The sequence below is a fragment of the Panthera pardus genome, unplaced genomic scaffold (genome assembly GCF_024362965.1).
Source record: "Panthera pardus isolate Hobbes unplaced genomic scaffold, ASM2436296v1 HiC_scaffold_4, whole genome shotgun sequence".
Taxonomy (NCBI): domain Eukaryota; kingdom Metazoa; phylum Chordata; class Mammalia; order Carnivora; family Felidae; genus Panthera; species Panthera pardus.
The window spans coordinates 14,834,179-14,852,045 of NW_026526969.1; the positions used below are offsets into that span (position 1 = coordinate 14,834,179).

The window sequence follows — 17,867 nt, forward strand, 5'->3', positions numbered from 1 at the left end:
CTTGGGGTGGCGGCCCGCCCTTGCTCTGCTGCAGGTGGGGAAGGGCCAGCAGCCAGCGTGGGTCAGGGCGGCCAGGCCGCAGATGCTCCCCGCGGGACTCAGGACGCTGGCACAGCGGGCCTGGACGCGGAGGAAAGCGGCCATTCTTGGGAGCTGTCAGGGAGTTGGGGCAAAAGAAGGGATTCGTGCGGTGAGGCCGAGGCAGGAGCCTCCGGGCTCTGGGGGGCGAGCAGAGTTCGCCCTCCGGCCCAGACCCGCCCGGCACTCTGCGGGTCTCCGCAGAAACGCGTGGCAGACGCCCCCTCCCCCAGAACCCCGGCCGCCCCACGCCCAGCCCCGGTCTTCGGCTTCCCCGGGGTCATTCTGGGGCAGACACGGCAGCTCTCCGCGGGTGACAGGGGCCTGTACACGCGGCGATCCCGCCGTCTGGCCGGAGGAAGCCCGGAATTTTTCCTTTTGAGATTCTCGTCGCTACCCGGTTCCTCAGCTGGGAATCAGACCCGTCTCCGGAGGAGACCACAGCCGTCTTCCCTCTTCGTGTCTCAGAGCCGCCATCTAGCAGCACGTTTCCGCAGGGGTCTCCGGAGCCCCGCCTGTGTGCCTCGTGGACGCGCCAGCCCCCGGAGGCGTGGTGCGCCCCCCGGCGGCCACACAGCTCCTGCCCCGCACGCGCCCCAGGGGCCTGCCCTTACGTTCCTCCGGCCGGGAGGCTGGGGGTGAGGTGCAGGTCACAGGTGATGTGCTGCGTGAGAGCCGGGCGGGGCTCGGCCTGCTGGAAGCGTCTGGGGAACCCGTGATCTCGGCGGCTGGACGTCCCGTGGCGAGCCGGCCGTGGGCACCAGCGTCTCCCTCCACTCCCGGGCCTCCGTGGTGTCGGCCACGCCGTGCCGCCCTCGTAGCCGCAGAGGGACGGCCTCCCCCCCACCGCGCGGGGTCGGTGTCACCGCGGGCTGAGCCTGTGGACGCACAGCCCGGCCGCGGGGTCCCGACAGGTCGGCCCCCGCCTGCCGGCCACCGGCCCGGGGACAGCCCTGTGGGGCGTGCGGGGGGAGAAGAATGGGGTCCGAGTCCAGTTTGGCCGGGCCTAGGGGCGGCTGCCGTGGGAGCCAGTCACCCCGGCCCCTGGAAGGCGTTATCTGGCCACCCGGTTTGCATGCTCCCCGATCCCCGGCCGTGACAGACTGCCGGGGGGCCCCGACTGCACCAGCCAGCTCACCTCCTCTCACCGCCTCCGGGCGGGAGCCCTCGTCCTTCTGAGCCCTGTGTGGGAGTTGCAGGTGGCAGGTGCCTACGGCAAACCCAGGCCCTCAGGGTGTTGACAGCTCATCCCGGCCCCCAGCTTCCTCCCTGCCGACCGGGCCTCACTGCGACCGCTGCAGCGACTGGCCGGCAGGCCGCGCCTTGCAGCAGCTTGCTGTCTGTCCCGACACGGGCCTCTGCCCCCACCTTGCAGTCTCAGGTCTGGTCTGCACATACCCCACACCCCATGCATCCCCGTGTCAAAGACTTGGAGGAAACCGGCCGGAGCAGAGTGGCCCGTCTCCCGCCCTGCGGACGGGGTCTGGCAGCGTATGGTCCAGGGGCGGTGGGGGTCCCTCGGAGCCCTGAGGGTCCAGGGTCAGGGAGGTAGGTGTACACGGGAAGGTGGCCTGAGAACATGGGGCCAGAAAGCCTGGGCGGATGAGGTCGGGGGGTGTCACTCGAGGGGGACTATGGCGGGGAGTCCTGACCAGCTGTGGGCCCATGGAGGCGCAGGGGTGCCTGGGAGGCTCAGAGAGGTTCGGCCTGGCAGCCAGACAGGCCCCGGGGTGGCGTGGAGGTCAGGCTCGGGCCTCCACCCCACCCAGCATGCGTTCCCCCCCACCGAGCTCGGTGCTCCGCTCCCTTGTGGGTGCCGGCTCTCCGCCCTACCTCTTTCCTTCCTTTTTTCAAAAAACTTTTTTTTTTAATTTTTTTTTTTAATGTTTATTTTTGAGAGGGAGACAGAGCACAAGCAGGGCAGGGGCAGAGAGAGAGGGAGACACAGAATCGGAAGCAAGCTCCAGGCTCTGAGCTGTCAGCACAGAGCCCGACGTGGGGCTTGAACCCGTGAACCGTGAGATCAGGACCTGAGCTGAAATCAGACACTCAACCAACTGAGCCTCCCAGGTGCCCCTTTAAAAAAAAGCTTTATGGAGATTTATATGCCGCATACCTCACGTGTTTGAAACGGAGAGCAATTCGGTGGTGCTTACACTTGCAGATAGCATGTGCCTTTCATCGTATCAGACACATATCTCCACCCCTGCCTGCCACCCCTCTGCCTCCTCCCCCTCACAGCCCCCGTCTCTATTTTCCATCCCTGTGGGCACTCCTGTTCTGGGCCTTTTGTGTGGGTGGAGCCACGTGACCTGTGGTCCTTTGTGACGTGCTTCTGTCACTGAGCGTCACGTGTCCAAGGATCTCACGTGTGGTAGCAGGCGTCGGTGCCCCGCCCCTTTTTACGGCTGAGCGATATTCCACCGTGCACCCAGCGCAGTTCACCGTTCACCAGTTGATGGATGTTGGGTTTTTCCCGCCTTCTGTTATGAATCATGCTGCCGTGAACGTGGGGGCGCAGGTTTCTTGGCGCGCGTCGGTTTTATTTCTCCTGAGCCGACACCGGCGTGTAGACTTGTGGGTTTGTGCGGTCGCTCTCTGTCTCACCGCTCGAGGAGCTGTTACCCACAGCGGTTGTGCTGTTTCACATCTGTGCTGACAGTCGCGGGGGCCCCCAATTCCTCCTCGTCCTCGGCAACGCTTGTTGTCTCGGTTAACGATGCCATGGGTACTGAGCGTCTTCTCGTGTACTTACTAGTTTTTGTGTCTCTTCCGTGGAAAAGTATGTAGTGAGACCCCTGCCCATTTTTAAATCAGTTACCTGGGTCTTGTTGCTACTGAACTGTGAGGCTTTGTTATTATTCTGGGTACGAGTTGCTTACTAGATGTGCAGCTTACAAATATTTTCTCCCGTTCTGTATGTTGTCTTTTCCTTTCCTCAATGGTGTTCTTTGAAGCACAGAGTTTTTCATTTTTATGACATCCGATTTGTACTTTTTTTTGTTTTGTTCTTTGATTTTAGCATCCTATCCAAGAATCCATGGCCGAATCCAATGTCACGAAGGCTTGCCCTCACATTTTCTTCTGAGTCTTGTGGTCTGAGCTCTTTCACTTACATCTTTGGTTTTGACTTAGTTTTTATACGGTGTGAGGTAGGGGTCCAGCCTCACACCTTTTGCACGTGGATGTGCAGTGGTCCCGGCAGCGTGTGTTAAAGGATTCCTTTCCCCACAGAGTGGACTTGGTGCCCTTGTAGGAAGTCAGTTCTCTGGGGACACGAGGGTCTCCTCCGGGCTTCCTTTCTGTTCCAGTGAGCTCGCCCTGACGCTGGCACCACTCTGCCTTGGAGTTGAAGTGGGCATCCTCCTGCTCTGTCCTTCCGTTCAGGATGACTGGATTATTCAGGATTATTTGGGATTATTCGGGATTATTCTGAACCTCTTGCAGCTCCCTGTGAATTGTAGAAGCAGCTGGGATTGGGGAGACGAGGTCCACGTGTGCACCAGCTGGGTTCGGCCATCGTCACAGGCCGTGTCCTCCGGTCCACGGGCGCCTATTTGCGTCCTTAATCCCTGCCGGCGATGTTTGCTCCCTACTGCTCTTGGTGCTCTGGGGACAGGAAGGGGGCGAAGCTGCTGCCTGTCCCTGGCCCCCGGGTGCCCTGGATGCCAGCCTCTGGACTGGCCTTGGTGCTGCCTGCCTCACATCCCCCAGGGCCTCCCCATGGGCGGGCCTTTATCCTCCTCCCGGCCTCCTGCTCAGACTCTTTCCACCCAAGGTCTTCGAGCCAGAGCCCACGGGCCAGGTCCGGCCAGCTGCTTGTTTTGGCAAATAGAGCTTTCTTGAGACACAGTGGGTCCCGTCAGTTTATGCACATCTGTGGCTGCCCCCACATTACAATGATAATAGGCTGTGTGGCCACCAGACCTGAATACTCACTTACTGCCCCCTCCCAGCTGGCCAGCACGGTACACACCTCCAGAAAACAGGAGAGCGATCCACCAGGGGGCCTGAGGGAAGGAGACTCGCCTGCCCCAACCGTCGGGGCCCTAGCCTCTGTCCCCTGACCTGCTCTCTGCCTGTTCCCCTAAAACAAGGGTTTGTCAAGGATGGACCGTGACCACTGGCGCGGCAGAGCAGGGCCTGCACCGTGGCCCGGGCACCTTGTCCCTGGTGCTGCGATGTGGCCCCTCACCCCTGCATCTTGGGGAGGCCTGTGCTGCCCACCCCCAGCCGGTGTGAGTCCCCCCACTTCCCCTCCATAATCAGGATGGGGTGGAGGTCGGCGGTACACTGTCCTGTCACTGTGGTGACCCAGGTTGGAGCAAGACCTCTGGCCTTGTTCTTACTGATGCGTGCAGAACCCAAAAGCCTCGGCCCGCAGCCTCCCAGGGAGCCTGCCGTCCGCCGGGCGCAGACCGGGAGGCCCTGGGTGCCCGGCTCCTTTGTCCTCTAGCCTCCTCTCTAGAGACGGTGTCATTTCCCAGTTGCTTTGTGGCAAACACCCCAAAACTTAGCAGCCTGAAACAGCAGCCACCTTGTTCTCGCTGGTGTCTGGGTGACTGTGCTGGTCTCCCCTGGGTGCCATCGCCAGCTTCCAGCAGGTGCAGCTTCCGGCGGAGAGCACGTGCCGCCACGGGTGCGTCAGAAGAGGGCAGGCTGGACGCGCGCACGCTCAGCCCTCGGGCGCACCACACTGACCTGGGGGCCGAGGCCGACTTCACGGGGAGGGTCTGGGGGGCGGTGGGCGCACGGATGGGATCGCCGGCCTCCCCGTGGCCGCCGTTTGTCCGGGGGACGGGGGGGCGGGGGGCTCAGGCTTGGTCTCCCCGGGAGCAGCCTGCCCCCCCCACTGTCGGGAGGGGCAGGTTCTGCGCACAGAGGCACGTCCCCCACATCCTGGGGCTGGTCCCAGAAATGGGGCTCTGACTTGGGTGCTAGTCCTCGGGCGGGAGCAGGGCAGACCGAGTGGTGTGAGCGGGCCGCACCTTCGCTTGTCACTGTGACCGTGAAGAGGCAAGAAGCCCCGTGGGCTCGCACGCCCGGGGCTGATCGGCCACAGTCCGTGTGATGTCCTCACGGCCTGATTCTGCAGGGCCGGCCGGGTTGGGGCGCTCGCGCCCCGGGAACCCAGGGCTGGCAGACGCGGCACGCACAGCTGACGGCTGTCCTCGGCAGGCCCGTCGCAGTGCAGGGGCGAGCCCGGGGGCGTGGACTGCGGCCCCCCTCCCTGTCCCACCCGCCCCGCCCCACCAGGTCCTTACAGCCCCACACGGGCCACGGGGAAGGGGCAGAGGCTAATCCCGCGCCCGGGGAGTCTGGCCGTGGCCTTCACGTCCGCAGATGGGTCTCATCCCCACGGAGGGCCCCGGAGACCTTCCCTCTTCGTTACCCTGTGTCCTGAGCGCCTCGGCTGCTTCCCACGTGCTAAGAAATGGCTCAGTCAGCGTGGGGCTTTACGGTCTATGAGGGTTTGAACACGTGTCACCCGGTCCGTCCTCAGCATTCCCCATTTCTCAGGTGAGGGAGCCCAGGGCTGGGGGGCGCAGTGTGGCGGCAGCAAAACTCACCATGGCGCTGGCCACGGGTGCTGCCTCGGTGACACAGGTGCCCCCCTCCACCCCCAGGGCGGAGGCCAGGCCGCAGGGGATCTGTGTTCTCACACGACACTGGCCTCCTGCGCTGGGCTCTGCAGTCAGCCCGTCAGGACGGCCATCCTGGCAGGACCCCGTGGGCCACTGACCACCGTCTGGGGTCAGCAGCGATCCTGCCCCCTGTGGCCAGGGCCACGGGGAGTGAGAGCTTTTGCAGCTCGTCCCCACACCGGGGGGTGACTGGTGCCGTGGCCGAGAGCTTGGGCACCAAGCACACAGAACCATCCCCGCTGTGAACGCCGGGGCCGTGGCCTCCTGGTGCCTGGCCTGCTCACCTTGACCCTGTAGCCAAAGGGCCATCTGTCCCGACTCATGACACCTGTAAGAGTTTCTCCGCTTTGCCTCCGCCCCCTGTCTGCTCTCACCTGGAGAAGCCCTGCGGGTTCCGGAAGTCCCCGACCTCGTTTGTACCATCAGCCCTTCCCCATCGAGGGAGGGTCCTCCCCGCAGGCTGCTGCTTGGAACCCCTGGTCCCGGCGGGGAGCGGTGTTCTCCTTCCCGTTCCCCTGGGTTCGGCGCCTCCAGGACAGCATCCTGCCCCCGGCCCGGGATGGCCAGGCACCGGGTCACCCAATTCACCTGCACCTGCCTCCTTTCGGGTGTTAGCGGTCTCATCCTGTCTCGGGCCCAGGAGAGCCTCTGCCTGGTGGCCGAGGGAAGGAGGAGCTTGACCCTCTGGCTCAGCAGGGGTGGGCCTGGGCCCGAGGCCTGCCGACCCGTCTTTGTTCTTACATTTTTGAAGGGTTGGAGGAAAACCAAAGGAAGAGCAGCATTTGGGGACACGGGAGCTGGTCTGTGGTTTTGCAGGACGCCACTCCCGGTGCCCCGTGCAGACGCAAAGCTGGCTGGCGGATGGAGGCTAGTAACAGGCCTGCCGTGCCTGCCCCCAGCCCATCCCTCACTGCCTGCTTGCCTCCTGCATGAATGATGGGTACCCCCCACCTCAGCCCGCAAAGGCCCAGAAAGCAAGCTCCTGGCCTGTCTGCTGCCACAGGGCCTCTGCCGGGCTGCACGGGGCCGGTGGATTTCACGCTCACGGTTATCTTTCCCAGAGTGTTAAAACTGGAGGGAGTAACGCTGCCTTCCCACCCGGAGAGTCTGTGATTCAGCCGGAGCTACAGGATGTCTCTTTATTCTCTGAGGTTTTTACAAGGTTCTCAGAAACCCGTGAAGAGCCCCTAGTCCTCCCTTCTCAGCGCCTTCCCCACGGGCTCATGCAGACAGCCGTGTCTAGGCCCCACCGTGCTGTGCCATCCCCCCCCCCCCGCCCAGCCTGTCTCTGAGGTGATGCCAGACGAGAGGGGCCGAGGGGGCCACGGCTGGTGACGCTGCATCTGTGGCCGAAGCTCTCCTGTCTCTGAGGGGGCTTGTGGCTGCCCTCCCGTGTGCCAGCGACCCCAGGAAGGTGTTTTACTTTCTGGAGGTGGCACCCAGGACGGGGAGGATCCTGCCATTCCCTCCCCATCCCCTCTTGCCTCTCCTTTCAGGGCACATTCTGGGGCTTCTGGGCTGGCCCCTCCCCAGGCGCCACGGTGGCCTCACTGTCCTTCAGTGACTCGGCGGGACCGCGCCCACGGCAGCTCAAGCTCGTGTGCGGGCCCTGCTGCACTTAATGAATGTGTCCGCGGCCAGCCCGCTTCCCCGGGGAGCGAGATGCTCAGAATAAAGGATGCCGTCCCCCGCCCTCCCCCCCACCCGCTGTCCCTGGAAAAGCGAGGAGAGACGTGTGGGCAGGACTCACAAAAGCGGCGGAAGATGGGGCTGTCGGAGAGAGAGGAAACATCACCGCATATTGAGCAGAAAGGGAGACAGGCCACGGTGTGTCCGGCTGGCCCTGGTCCCTCACTGACAGAACCGGGGTGGGCTCCCGGGGTCGGCGGCCTCCTGCCCGTCTGCTCAGGAGATGCCGGCCTCCCAGAGTGCCCGTCCCAGAATGGGTACGGGCCTTCCGCCACCTGACGGCAGTTCTCTGCTCCAGCAGACGGGAGAACTTCGAGACGGCCCTCTCCCTCCCTTGCCCTACGGCGGCCCCTGTCCTTGTCAGGGAGACCAGAGAGGCGTGGCTCTTGCAATGTCCCTCCTGAGTGAGGAGACGGCAGTGTCTTCCAGGAAGGGCATCTCTTGGTGTCTGAGCCCTCAGGAGCCTTGTAGATGGGAGGGCACGGGGGGCGTCCCAGAGGGGGCGTCCCGGGGGGGCATCCCGAGGGAGGGGCCTCGGACCCAGCTCCTGCCCTGCCTTCACTGGCTCAGGACACTGGACGGGTCGTTTAGACACGTTCTCCACGCTGGCCGAAAAACCAGGGCTGCTCTCAGCAGGTCCAGGGGCACGAGGGGGAAGAGGTGAGACCCCCCCCAGGTTGGCTTCGGGTCATCAGGGTCTGAGTCAGACTCCATGGACGGTGGAGACCCAGCAGCACCAGGGCAAGGGACTCAAGCCCACCTTCCCCTTGGGGTTCTCTGACCTTTGGACACGTGTGTATAAGTCTGTGTGTCACGTGCCCATCCGTGTGTGCGTGTGGATGCGGGTGTATATTTGCGTATGTATAAAAACACATCCGTGTGAGTGTGTGTGCCCTTGTCAGTGTATACGTGTGTGTGAATGTGTGTGTGTGTGTGTGCTAGGAGTATGTGCACATGTGTGTGTGTGCTAGGAGTATGTGCTAGGAGTATGTATAAAAACACGCATCCGTGTGAGTGTGTGTGCCCTTGTCAGTGTATACGTGTGTGTGAATGTGTGTGTGTGTGTGTGCTAGGAGTATGTGCACACACGAGTGTGTGTCTGTGCATGTGTGTATGCACGCGTGTCTGTGCACACATATGCGTGTGAATGTGCATACATACGTGTGTGTGAGTGTGCGTGTGTCCGTGTGCACGTGTGTGCATATGTGAATCTGTGCATGCATATGTATCTGAACGAGCGTACCTGTGCACACGTGTGGGTATGCACATGTGTGTCTATGGGTACGTGTGTGTGAATGTGCACGTGAGCGTGTATCCGTGTGCACACTGTGTGCACGTGCGTATCTGTGGGCACAATGTGTGCACGTGTGTGCACCTGTGTGTGTGTCTGGCCTTGTTACTGAGCATGGGTGGACCCTGGTAGAGTCGAGCAGTCAGTTCCCCGTGAGTATCTGGATGGTCCTTGTGTCCAGGCGCACGTTTTCATCACAGCCGCTGGGCAGGACACCAGAAGGGAGTTTTCGTCAACTGTCCACACTGGTGACCAGCATCCAGAGCAGGAAACGGAGCAGCACAAACACCTCGGGGGCCCCCTGCTGCCCCAACCACAGCCCCAGGCGGTCCTCCTGGCCTCCAGCGGCACCGAGTGCTCAGGTCTGCTTTCGTGGGCTGTGCCTCCGCCGCTTCTGACTCTTTCTGCTCGGCGTTGTTGGTGATGCCCAACCCCGTCGTCGTTTGTGTCCGTAGGTGCTCGTTCCTGCAGATGGGTGCTCTTCCCCGTGGGGACCTGCCGGTGCCTGACTCCCCGTGGACGTTTGCACGAGGCTCCGAGGTGCAGGCCGTAGGCGTCACGCTCGGGAGGGAGGAGCTACACCGCCACGTGGCCTTCCCAGGGCGCCTCGCCAGTTCCCGTCCTCACCGGGATCAGCTCTGGCCGCTCTGTGCCCTTGATGCCTTTCCCATCTGTTCGGTGCCGTGGGCGTGGGGGAGGAGCTCGGGCATCTCTGGGCCATTTTAATTGGCTTTGCTCGGATGATTAATTTGAGCTCCATTTCACTTTTTGCCGGCCTTTCGGACACGTTCTTTTGTCAAGTGTCTGTTCACGTTTTTTGCCCATTTTGAAAATTGTATTGTCTGCCTCTCCCTTTCTTGTTTGCGGGAGCTCTTTAGGTATCCTGGGTGTGAGCCCCGTGTCAGCTTTTGTGCCAGCCGCCCTCTTACTCTTGGTGACCGGAAGGTCTCGTTTTCTCTGAGGCCCGTGTGCTTGCGTTTTCACGTGAGGTCAGCACCTTCACGACCTTGTTTTCAGAAATCTCTGTCTACTCTAAGGCCGTGGCGTTCTCTTCTGTTTTCTTCTGAACCCGCTTTGGTTTGCCTTTTGTGTGTAAATTTGTCGTCGCTTAGGCATCGTCATTTTTGTGTTCTGTGAGGTCATCATCCCGTTGACCCCACGCCACCCTTTCTCCCGGTCTCTGTGTGTCGGTGGCTTGCGGTCGCCGCCGCCGCAGACTGTACCGTGCTGTCGCGTGGCGTCTGTCAGATGGTCTCACGGCCGTGTGGGGCGGCCGCGGGCCGTGTGGCTCGTCTGGGCCCTGGGTGGGTCATTCCGTACTGGTGCCGGGCCTCGTTCGCTCTCCGTCTCTGCGTCTCTGCGTCTCTGCGTAGCTGATCTTGTCTCCCCATGGTGGGCGGGCCTCTTCCAGGCCAGCAGGGAAGAGATGGGACGTGGAAGACGGCGAGGCCTTCGATGTCCCAGCTGCGGGACCGGAAAGAGGAAGCTTCTTTCCCAGTTCCTGAAGAGAAAACTTCAGGGAAATGATTGGCCTTGCCCAGGTCACGGGGCCACCTCGCACTGGTTTCCAGGGTCAGACCGAGGGGGTTCCACTCCCCAGGGCGGGAGCTACTCTGAGGGGCAGCAGCTGGCGGGCAGGCAGGAGCAGCAGAGAGGGCCTCGAGGTGGGCCTGCCGGCCGAGCGAGGGTTCTCCTGTGGGGCGTCCGGGGGCTCCAGGACCCCAGCGGAGCCGGGTGCGGTCGTTGGAAAACCCGTGTCCACACAGAACCCGCACATGACCACCCGTAGCAGCTCTCTCTGAAACTGCCGAAACCGGAAGCTCCCGAGGCGTCCCTCGGAAGTGAGTGGACCCGCGAGCTGGCGCGTCCGTACAAGGGGACGTCGCTCAGCGCTGCACGGAAATGGGCTAGCAGGCCGCCAAAAGACGTGGTGCAACCTGCGGTGCGTGTTGCTAAGTGAAGCAGAGCGAAAGAAGCCGGTTTGAAAAGCCTCCGGCCCACGGTGTCCAGAAGAGCCAGGCGGCGAGAGCGGTGGGTGGGCGGTGCACGGGCGCCTTGGGACTCTGATGCCGCACTGCTGGACTCGTGCCTGCATTTGCCAGAGCCCCTTGAACTTACAGCGCACGGTGAACATCGGTGTGTGCGTGACTTTAGAAGCATCCAGGCCAGGGCTCGAGGCGGACTCCGGGACGCGGGAGAACAACCACCCTAGAGCGTGTGGGTGGGGGAGGGGCCGGCCTCTGCACCCGGGAATCCTCGAGGCTGCAGACCGGCAGCGCGAGGGCCCGCCGCTTCTGTCCCGCTGCACGCAGGTGCCAGACCCGAACTGGGCGAGGGCCGGGCTGGGCCGTGTCATGGCGGGTCGTGGAGGTGGGGACAGGACGTCCGTGCACACGGGGGCTCAGTTTACTATAGACGCGGGTGGTTGCATCTGGAGACGTTCGTAGACGGGTGTCTCTCCCAGCGAGCGAGGCCAGCGTCCACACTGGTGTGTCGGTGAGGGCTGGGGCCCTTGGGGTGTCGGTGACAGGGACACGGGGCCCAGCCATGTGGGGACTCCGAGCTCTCCTCACAGATTATCTCTGAGTTTTGTGTTCATTTTTAAACCTGCAGACCTTGAGCCAGCAGGGCGTGTGGGAGCAAGGGCCCCCGTCTTTGGGACATTTGTCGGCAGAGCGTTATGAAAGTGTAGCACTTTTGGGATGTCCTCCCCGCTTCCCGGTTTGCTTTTACAACTGCCGTGTGAGAAGCCGGAGGGGACTTTGAGGCCCGGGCACGTGCAGCGTTCCAGAGGGCCGTCTCGCAGGTTTCCCTGGGTTTTCCCCGGTTATAACTTACCGCCACTCCCGGTGCGCGATCAGGGCCCGGAGGCCCGGGGCGGGCCGCGGCAGTCCCTGTCCTCGCGCTCACGGGTCCCGGCCGTGCTGACCTGCCCTGTGGTCCCGCAGGGCGGCTACGACCAGAGCAAAACCAAGGTGCTGCACATGAGCATGAACCCGGCCAGCGCGGCGAAGCAGAGGCTCCGCGAGGACCAGGCCCGGCTGCAGGAGGAGTGTGAGCGGCTGCGGGAGCTCGTGCGCGCCCTGGAGCGGGGCGGCCCCGTCCCCGCCGACCTGGAGGCCGCCGCGGGTCTGCCTTCGTCCAAGGAGGTGGCAGGTAGGCACCGCCCCCCGTCCGTGCGCCATCCCGTGGGCGGCGGGCCCCGGGAGGTGACTCGGGCAGCAGTGGGGAAACGCATGGCTCAACTGTGTGCAGCCTCCCCTCACGCAGACTAATGCCGTGTTCCAGGTTATACGTGTCCCGTTAATCGTGAGTAAATCCACACTCCGGCAATGGGGACCGTCTTTCATGGGTCTGAGTACCTTTCACAGAACCCAGAGGCGTCTGCACAGAGGCCGGCGGTGGCCGGGAGCGGGGGGCGCAGGTGCGGGAGGCCGCCTGTCCTAACGCGGCCTCGCTCGTGCTCTGCAGCTCCGCACCTCAGGGTAACGGCCCCCAAGCGCACGGCTCGCCACCACCCGTGCAAGGAAGTGACCCTCCCGTTCCCGCCGTGTCCCACGCTGGAGCCGCCCCACAAGTGCACAGAAGGGCCCGCCGGCAAAGGCAGGGAGCGTTTGGGAGCCCAGTCTGCCTGGGGCTACCGCGCACAGTCGGGCCCCACGGGTACCCCGGGCCGGGCCAGGGGCCCCCGCCTGGCCCTTCCTGGCACAGCCCTGCCGAGGTCACCGGGCCATCTGCACTGTAGGGCCAGGCGGCAGTTGCCGCGACACCTCCCTCCCGTGTTTCTGAGGTGCCCTTCCTGTGTGCCGCCCCCGCCCCTCCTTTTCACTCGGGTCATCTCCCCGTGGCGGTGGCAGGGCCCTGGCCTCCACCTGGTCTTCCTCGTCTTTCTCAGCTGAGAAAGTTCGTCCTGTGTCGAGCTGTCTGTGTCCTTGACAAATTCAAGAGCCGAAGGTCCAGACTCGGAGCGCGTTCAGGTGACTGTTCACCTCGTGACGTGATAGGTCATCCGTCTGCCCGGTGAGGTGTGCTGCGCTCCTGACGAACGAGAGTGGCACTCCGCACGGGGACAGTCGCTCGCGCACGGGCCAGGGTGCTGAGACAGGTGCCCACGGCCTCAGCGGATGGGAGGCCGTTGGCCAGCCCCTCTGACGGATCGTGGGGGTGACCGGGGAGCCAGGGCCCAGGCCGGACAGGGCAGCGCGGTGGCCCGGGGAGGGCGCGTGGCAAGGAGGTGGCTGGTGCCGGCCGCAGGCACCCGGGTGGAGCCGGCCCATTGCACGTGGCGTCTACTCTGTCCCCTCCCGGACACCCTTCCTGGAGTTGCAGTAGAGAAGGTCTTGGGTTTTGCTTTTTAGTTTGCAAGGAGGACGTAAACCCCAGAGAAATGACCCCACAGCAGACTTTGGAATCTGGGAGGCTGGTGCGTGGGTGGTCGAAGGGTGAGTAGTGGTAGGGCCAGTCTGAGCGGTGCCCCCGGAGCCCCCAAGGCCAGATGTGGTGGCCAGAGGCCCTGGGGGAGGGAGGGCGACTGGCCGAGAGGAGGAGGATGAACGGTGCTCCCCGAAGGGTGTAGTCACGCAGCGTGGCCCCCCAGGCCATCCACCCGGCACCTTCCAGTAGGCACTTGCCCCTCCCCCAGCAAAAACCAGAAGGGAAGACCGAAAACCAGGGTAATTCTCTGAGAGCGCTGAGTCCCACCGAGCAGGCCCCACGCGGGCAGGGCCTCCCTGAGAGCTGGTTAGGAGCCCAGGATGTCGGGCTCTGTGCCAGGCCCGCTGGGTTGGAAACCCTGGGGGAAGTGGTTCACAGAGGGTCCCTGGACGGGAGCCCTGGAGCCAACACAGAGGGGTGCACGTGGGTGCCGGGCCCCCGCCCCAGCCCACCTCTGTCTCCCGTCACCCCCCGGAACACCCTCTGGGTGGGCTCCTGTCGTGGAGTCCCCTGACGTCGGAGGCCCGACCAGGCCTTCCCGGCGGGACCCACGGAGCCCCCTCCTCCTTGTGAAGGAGCCCCAGGGCGGTCGGGCACTGAGGGTGGGGGCAGCACAGCCAGGGGAAGAGAAAGCCTCCGGTGATTGTCCACGGACCTCTGCAGACACACAGGGGGATACGGCACTTTAAAAACATTTTGGGGTGCGTGGGTGGCTCTGTCGGTTGAACGTCCGACTTCGGCTCAGTTCATGATCTCACGGTTCCTGGGTTTGAGCCTCGTGCTGGGCTGTGCTGACAGCTCGGAGCCTGGAGCCTGCTGCGGATTCTGTGTCTCCCTCTCTCTCAAAGATAAATAAACGTTAGAAAACAATACTTAAGCATCTTCAAAGAGGAAGCACGTGAACGTTTGGAAATTAAAAACATCAAAGAGTGAGATGAGGGCCTGAACAAAGGACCTTATAGATTGGGGCGTTTAGGTGAATGGTAGGACGGAAGGACGGACCAAGCAGGGGGAGAGGCTAAGGGAACAAGGGGCCGTGGGTGTCTGCGACGCCTCCCTCAGGGAGTGTTCATGTCGGTTTCTCGTGGGTGGCGTGCCGAGAGCGCCCCCCACCGCCCCTTTCTCACGAGGCCACAGAGGATGCGCACCCATGAAACGAGGGGGGGGGAACCAGGAAGCAGCACTAGACACAGGAGGCCCGAGCCCAGCCCGCGAGAGATGGGGGGACCCAGGGCAGCCGCCTCGGGAGCAGCCGGCACAGGTGGAGACTGGTCAGAAAGTGCTGGAACCTCCTCAGACAGATGGGGTTGCAGAATGGGAGGTGTCCGGTGTCTGGAGAGGCAGCGTGGACCAGGCCTTTGCACAGCTGCGTGCCCACGTCACGGCTCTCGGTTCCCATCTTCCCCGAAGGCTGGCTTCAGGGGCTGCAGCCAGGACGGTGTGGGGTCATGATGCGAGCGAATCGGGGCATGGTGTCCGTGGGAGGACAGGAGGGCAGGAGGCCCAGGCCATCCTGGTGCCTCCATAAATGGACTTGGGACCCAAGTAACCGGCCAGCAGGTGGAGCCGTTGCCCCAAGGGAGGGGGAGATGCCCTTGTCCCGCCCCGGACTCTAAAACCTGTGCAGGGGGAGGTGGCCTAAAAACAAAGCCTGAGGTTTAAAAGGCTTGTGGAGTCAGGCTCCCAAAGGCCGTGAGCGCCAGCAGCACCGAAGCTCCGGGTGGGGGTTGGATGGCGGGGCGGGCGGAGGCAGCGGGCAGAGACCAGGGCCGCTTTGGGAGGCTCACGGGCCCAGGGGGTGGGCAGCAGCGGGGGGTTGCCCAGAGGTCCCCCGCCGCACCCGGCGGTGGCTGGCTGACCGGGGGGTGTGGGTGAGGAAGCAGTGGGTCACTGCCCTCCTCGCGGCACGGGGTGACCACGCCATTGCCAGGGTTGGCAGGGGTCCGGGGCGCGTGGGCGTTGCTGCGACCCTCTCAGGGATGCTCCACTGGGCGGGCCGCCGGCGGTGACCCGTGGCCTCCTTCCAGGCATTTGTCCACACGGTGAGCCTGGGCAGGGACCCCAGCCCCACAGGCCGCTCCCCTCCCCCGGCAGCAGCCTCGGCCCCAGAGAACGTGTTAGTAGAGCAATCGGGCGCCTCGTGGATGGTGCTTAAGCACCGGGTAGACCGATGGCCGAGACCCGCCGAGTGGGTGGTGGGCGCATAGCCGGGCATGGTGATGAGACGCCGCCTCTCTGGCGGCCCCCGCTTGTTTATTTTTGCCTGCACGGCTCAGCGTTGTCAGCAAAGTCACGAGGCGGCAAACGTGCCTCCCCCCTCCCCAGGCTCCCCCGGCCTCCAGTGCTGTCGGGCTGTGACCTGTGACCTTCCCGCCAATTGCAGAAGCCTCGACACCTGCAGGTACTCCCGACATCGCCACCCCCCACCCTGGACCTCACAGGCCAGCCTGCCCTGTCACCTCTAAGCGGGCAGCTCTCCCCCTGCCCAGACCTTTAGCTGTGCGCACGGTGTTGCCGGGGTGGCCCGGCGAGAGGGTAGAGTCGCATACGGTGGCCCCTGCCCTCGGCACCCCGGGGTTAGCACGGGCCAGTGGACCCTACAGGAACGCGGCCAGTGGCCTGACAGATGACACGGAGGGCGCTGATGGCCCGGACGGGTTCCCGTCTGCCGTGCCCAGGACGTGGCCTCCGAGCGGGCCTTGCAGAGTGGAGCGCAGCCCTCGGACGGAGCAGGTGCCCCGTGGGCAGGGGTGGGCAGGGGTGGGCAGGGGTGGCGGCTGGACCAGTGATGGGAAGGCCGCTTTGCCAAGAGGGAGGAGAAGGGCCCATTGGGCTAGCCGGGGACGGCCGCCTTCCCGTGTGGGGAAAGCTGGTGCGAGCTTCTTCTGGATCTTTGACGGAGGAACTGCTGAATGGCCCAGAGCAGGGGCACAGCCCCCTGGGTTGGCAGGAACGCGGACACCTGAGTCCTCAGCCGCCCCCCCCCCCCCCGTACCCCCTCCCGGCTCTTGACTCCTCACACGGCCCCCTGCTGAGCCCAGCCTGGGCCAGGGAGATTAATTGCAGCTTAATTAGGCAGGGCATTAATATTCAAGTAATCTAATCTTGTCAGCAGCACAGTGAAGGTGATCAAGTTTGTCGCCGCCCAGCTGTGTGGGTGCAGCTGATCCCAAGGTGTCCCTTGGTGGTGGGGTGCCGTGGCTCCTCCCTCCTGGCCGTGGGGTGCCGTGGCTCCTCCCTGGAGCCCACCCACTCTGCCCAGAGAGGCGGCCTGGAGGACTGGGGTACTCGCTCACACCACAGGGGCCCGGGGCACCAAGATCGGTGTTGTTCTTCCCTTGCCGTCCGGCCTGTCTGTGGGCTTGTGCGGCGGCCCCCTCCCCCCCCCCTCCCCCCCCCGCTTCAGCCCACACCGGCTCAGCCACAGTCATGGGCCACGGTCATGGGCCAAGAGCGGCAGAAATCTGAACACCGGCTCCATGAGACACAGGCTGAGTCATTGCTGCCCCCGCGCCCTCCGATAAGGGAGCCACTCCCGGCTTCCATCGGCTCGTGGCACGTGAGGGTGCGGTGCCGGCGTGGAAGAGGCGCAATGGGCTCCCGAGGGCCCCCGGGGCACATGCTCCATTGGCCGGCAACACTGGCCACCTGCCAGTGAGGAAAGAGCCATGGGAGCCAGGGCCTCGGAGCAGGGACACCGCGGTGGCCGGGCAGCTTCCTCCACCAGGGCGGGGGTCTTCGGTGAGCTCTGTGGGCTGAGTGGGAGGAGAGAAGGACTAGTGCTCCTGGCAGGGGTCACCTGACCTTGCCCTTCCCCGCAGCAGGTGCCCAGCCCTGTGCCAGGCCACAGCAAGTGCTGTGCTTGTGTCCCCGGGGCGAGCAATGCACCATCCAGGTGGGGAGAGAAGGCCAGCGTGCCCAGACGATCTGGGGAGCAACGTAGGGTCTCTCCGGCCGCCTCCGTCCCCCACCCCAGATGAGCACTGGGAGCTGCGGGAGGGTCCCGGTGCTGGGCTTTCCTGACCCACCCGCCCCGCAAAACAGCCTTCACCACCCCCCCACCCCAGGCATGGCGGCAGGTGGGAAGGGAAGGAAGGCTTGTGTCTTTGAAGCGGCTGCCGGTGCCCGAGTGGGGCACACTTGGGGCGAATCTGAAAAGCACCACAGAGACTTCAAAACAGCTGATGTCGACCCTGAACTTTCAGAACAGGGTCAGAGGCCCCCGGATACGCTGTTAGCAAACCACCAGGCACGGGAAAGGACCACGCAGGTGCTTGTGGCAGCGCTGGCCCGTGTCCTCAGGCACGCTCCTAGGAGGGAAAGGGCCGGGCGGCTGGTAAGCGTGTGGTTGGCTTTGTAAACTCTGGGCCCTGACCCAGTGTCTGCGCGTGGCCCGTGGCCCGTGACCGTGCGTCCCCACCGGCAGGCACTGCTGCTGGCGGGGACCGTGTGGCGGAGCCTGTCCCGTCGTGACGGGCGTTTCCCCGCTGTCTGAAGGCGAGCGCCTGTTTCTGCCCGTGCCTGTCTCTGCGCCCTCTGGAGCGCAGCGTCTGGTCCGGTTTTCCCCTTTTTTACCGGGTGGTTTTCTTTGTATTGAGTTCGGGGAGTTTCATTTTCTGGCAGTGGCTTCCTCAGAGCGGATACTTTTCATTTGGACGCGCCCAGACGATGAATTTTCCTTTCATGGGCGTCCCATCCAGGAACTTGACCTCACCCGAGGTCAAGACACT

General features: G+C 63.9%; 1 protein-coding gene across 8 annotated transcripts in view; it reads left to right on the top strand.

Annotated features, from left to right (window-relative positions):
• The window catches only part of MAD1L1 (mitotic arrest deficient 1 like 1), a 317,342-nt gene that overhangs the window by 239,127 nt on the left and 60,348 nt on the right, over positions 1 to 17,867 (top strand). For all 8 annotated transcript variants that reach the window (XM_053893964.1, XM_053893965.1, XM_053893967.1 and 5 more), the window contains one exon: positions 11,652 to 11,859. In XM_053893964.1, the coding sequence (XP_053749939.1) occupies positions 11,652 to 11,859 (208 nt within the window). The remainder of the gene's footprint in view (positions 1 to 11,651; positions 11,860 to 17,867) is intronic.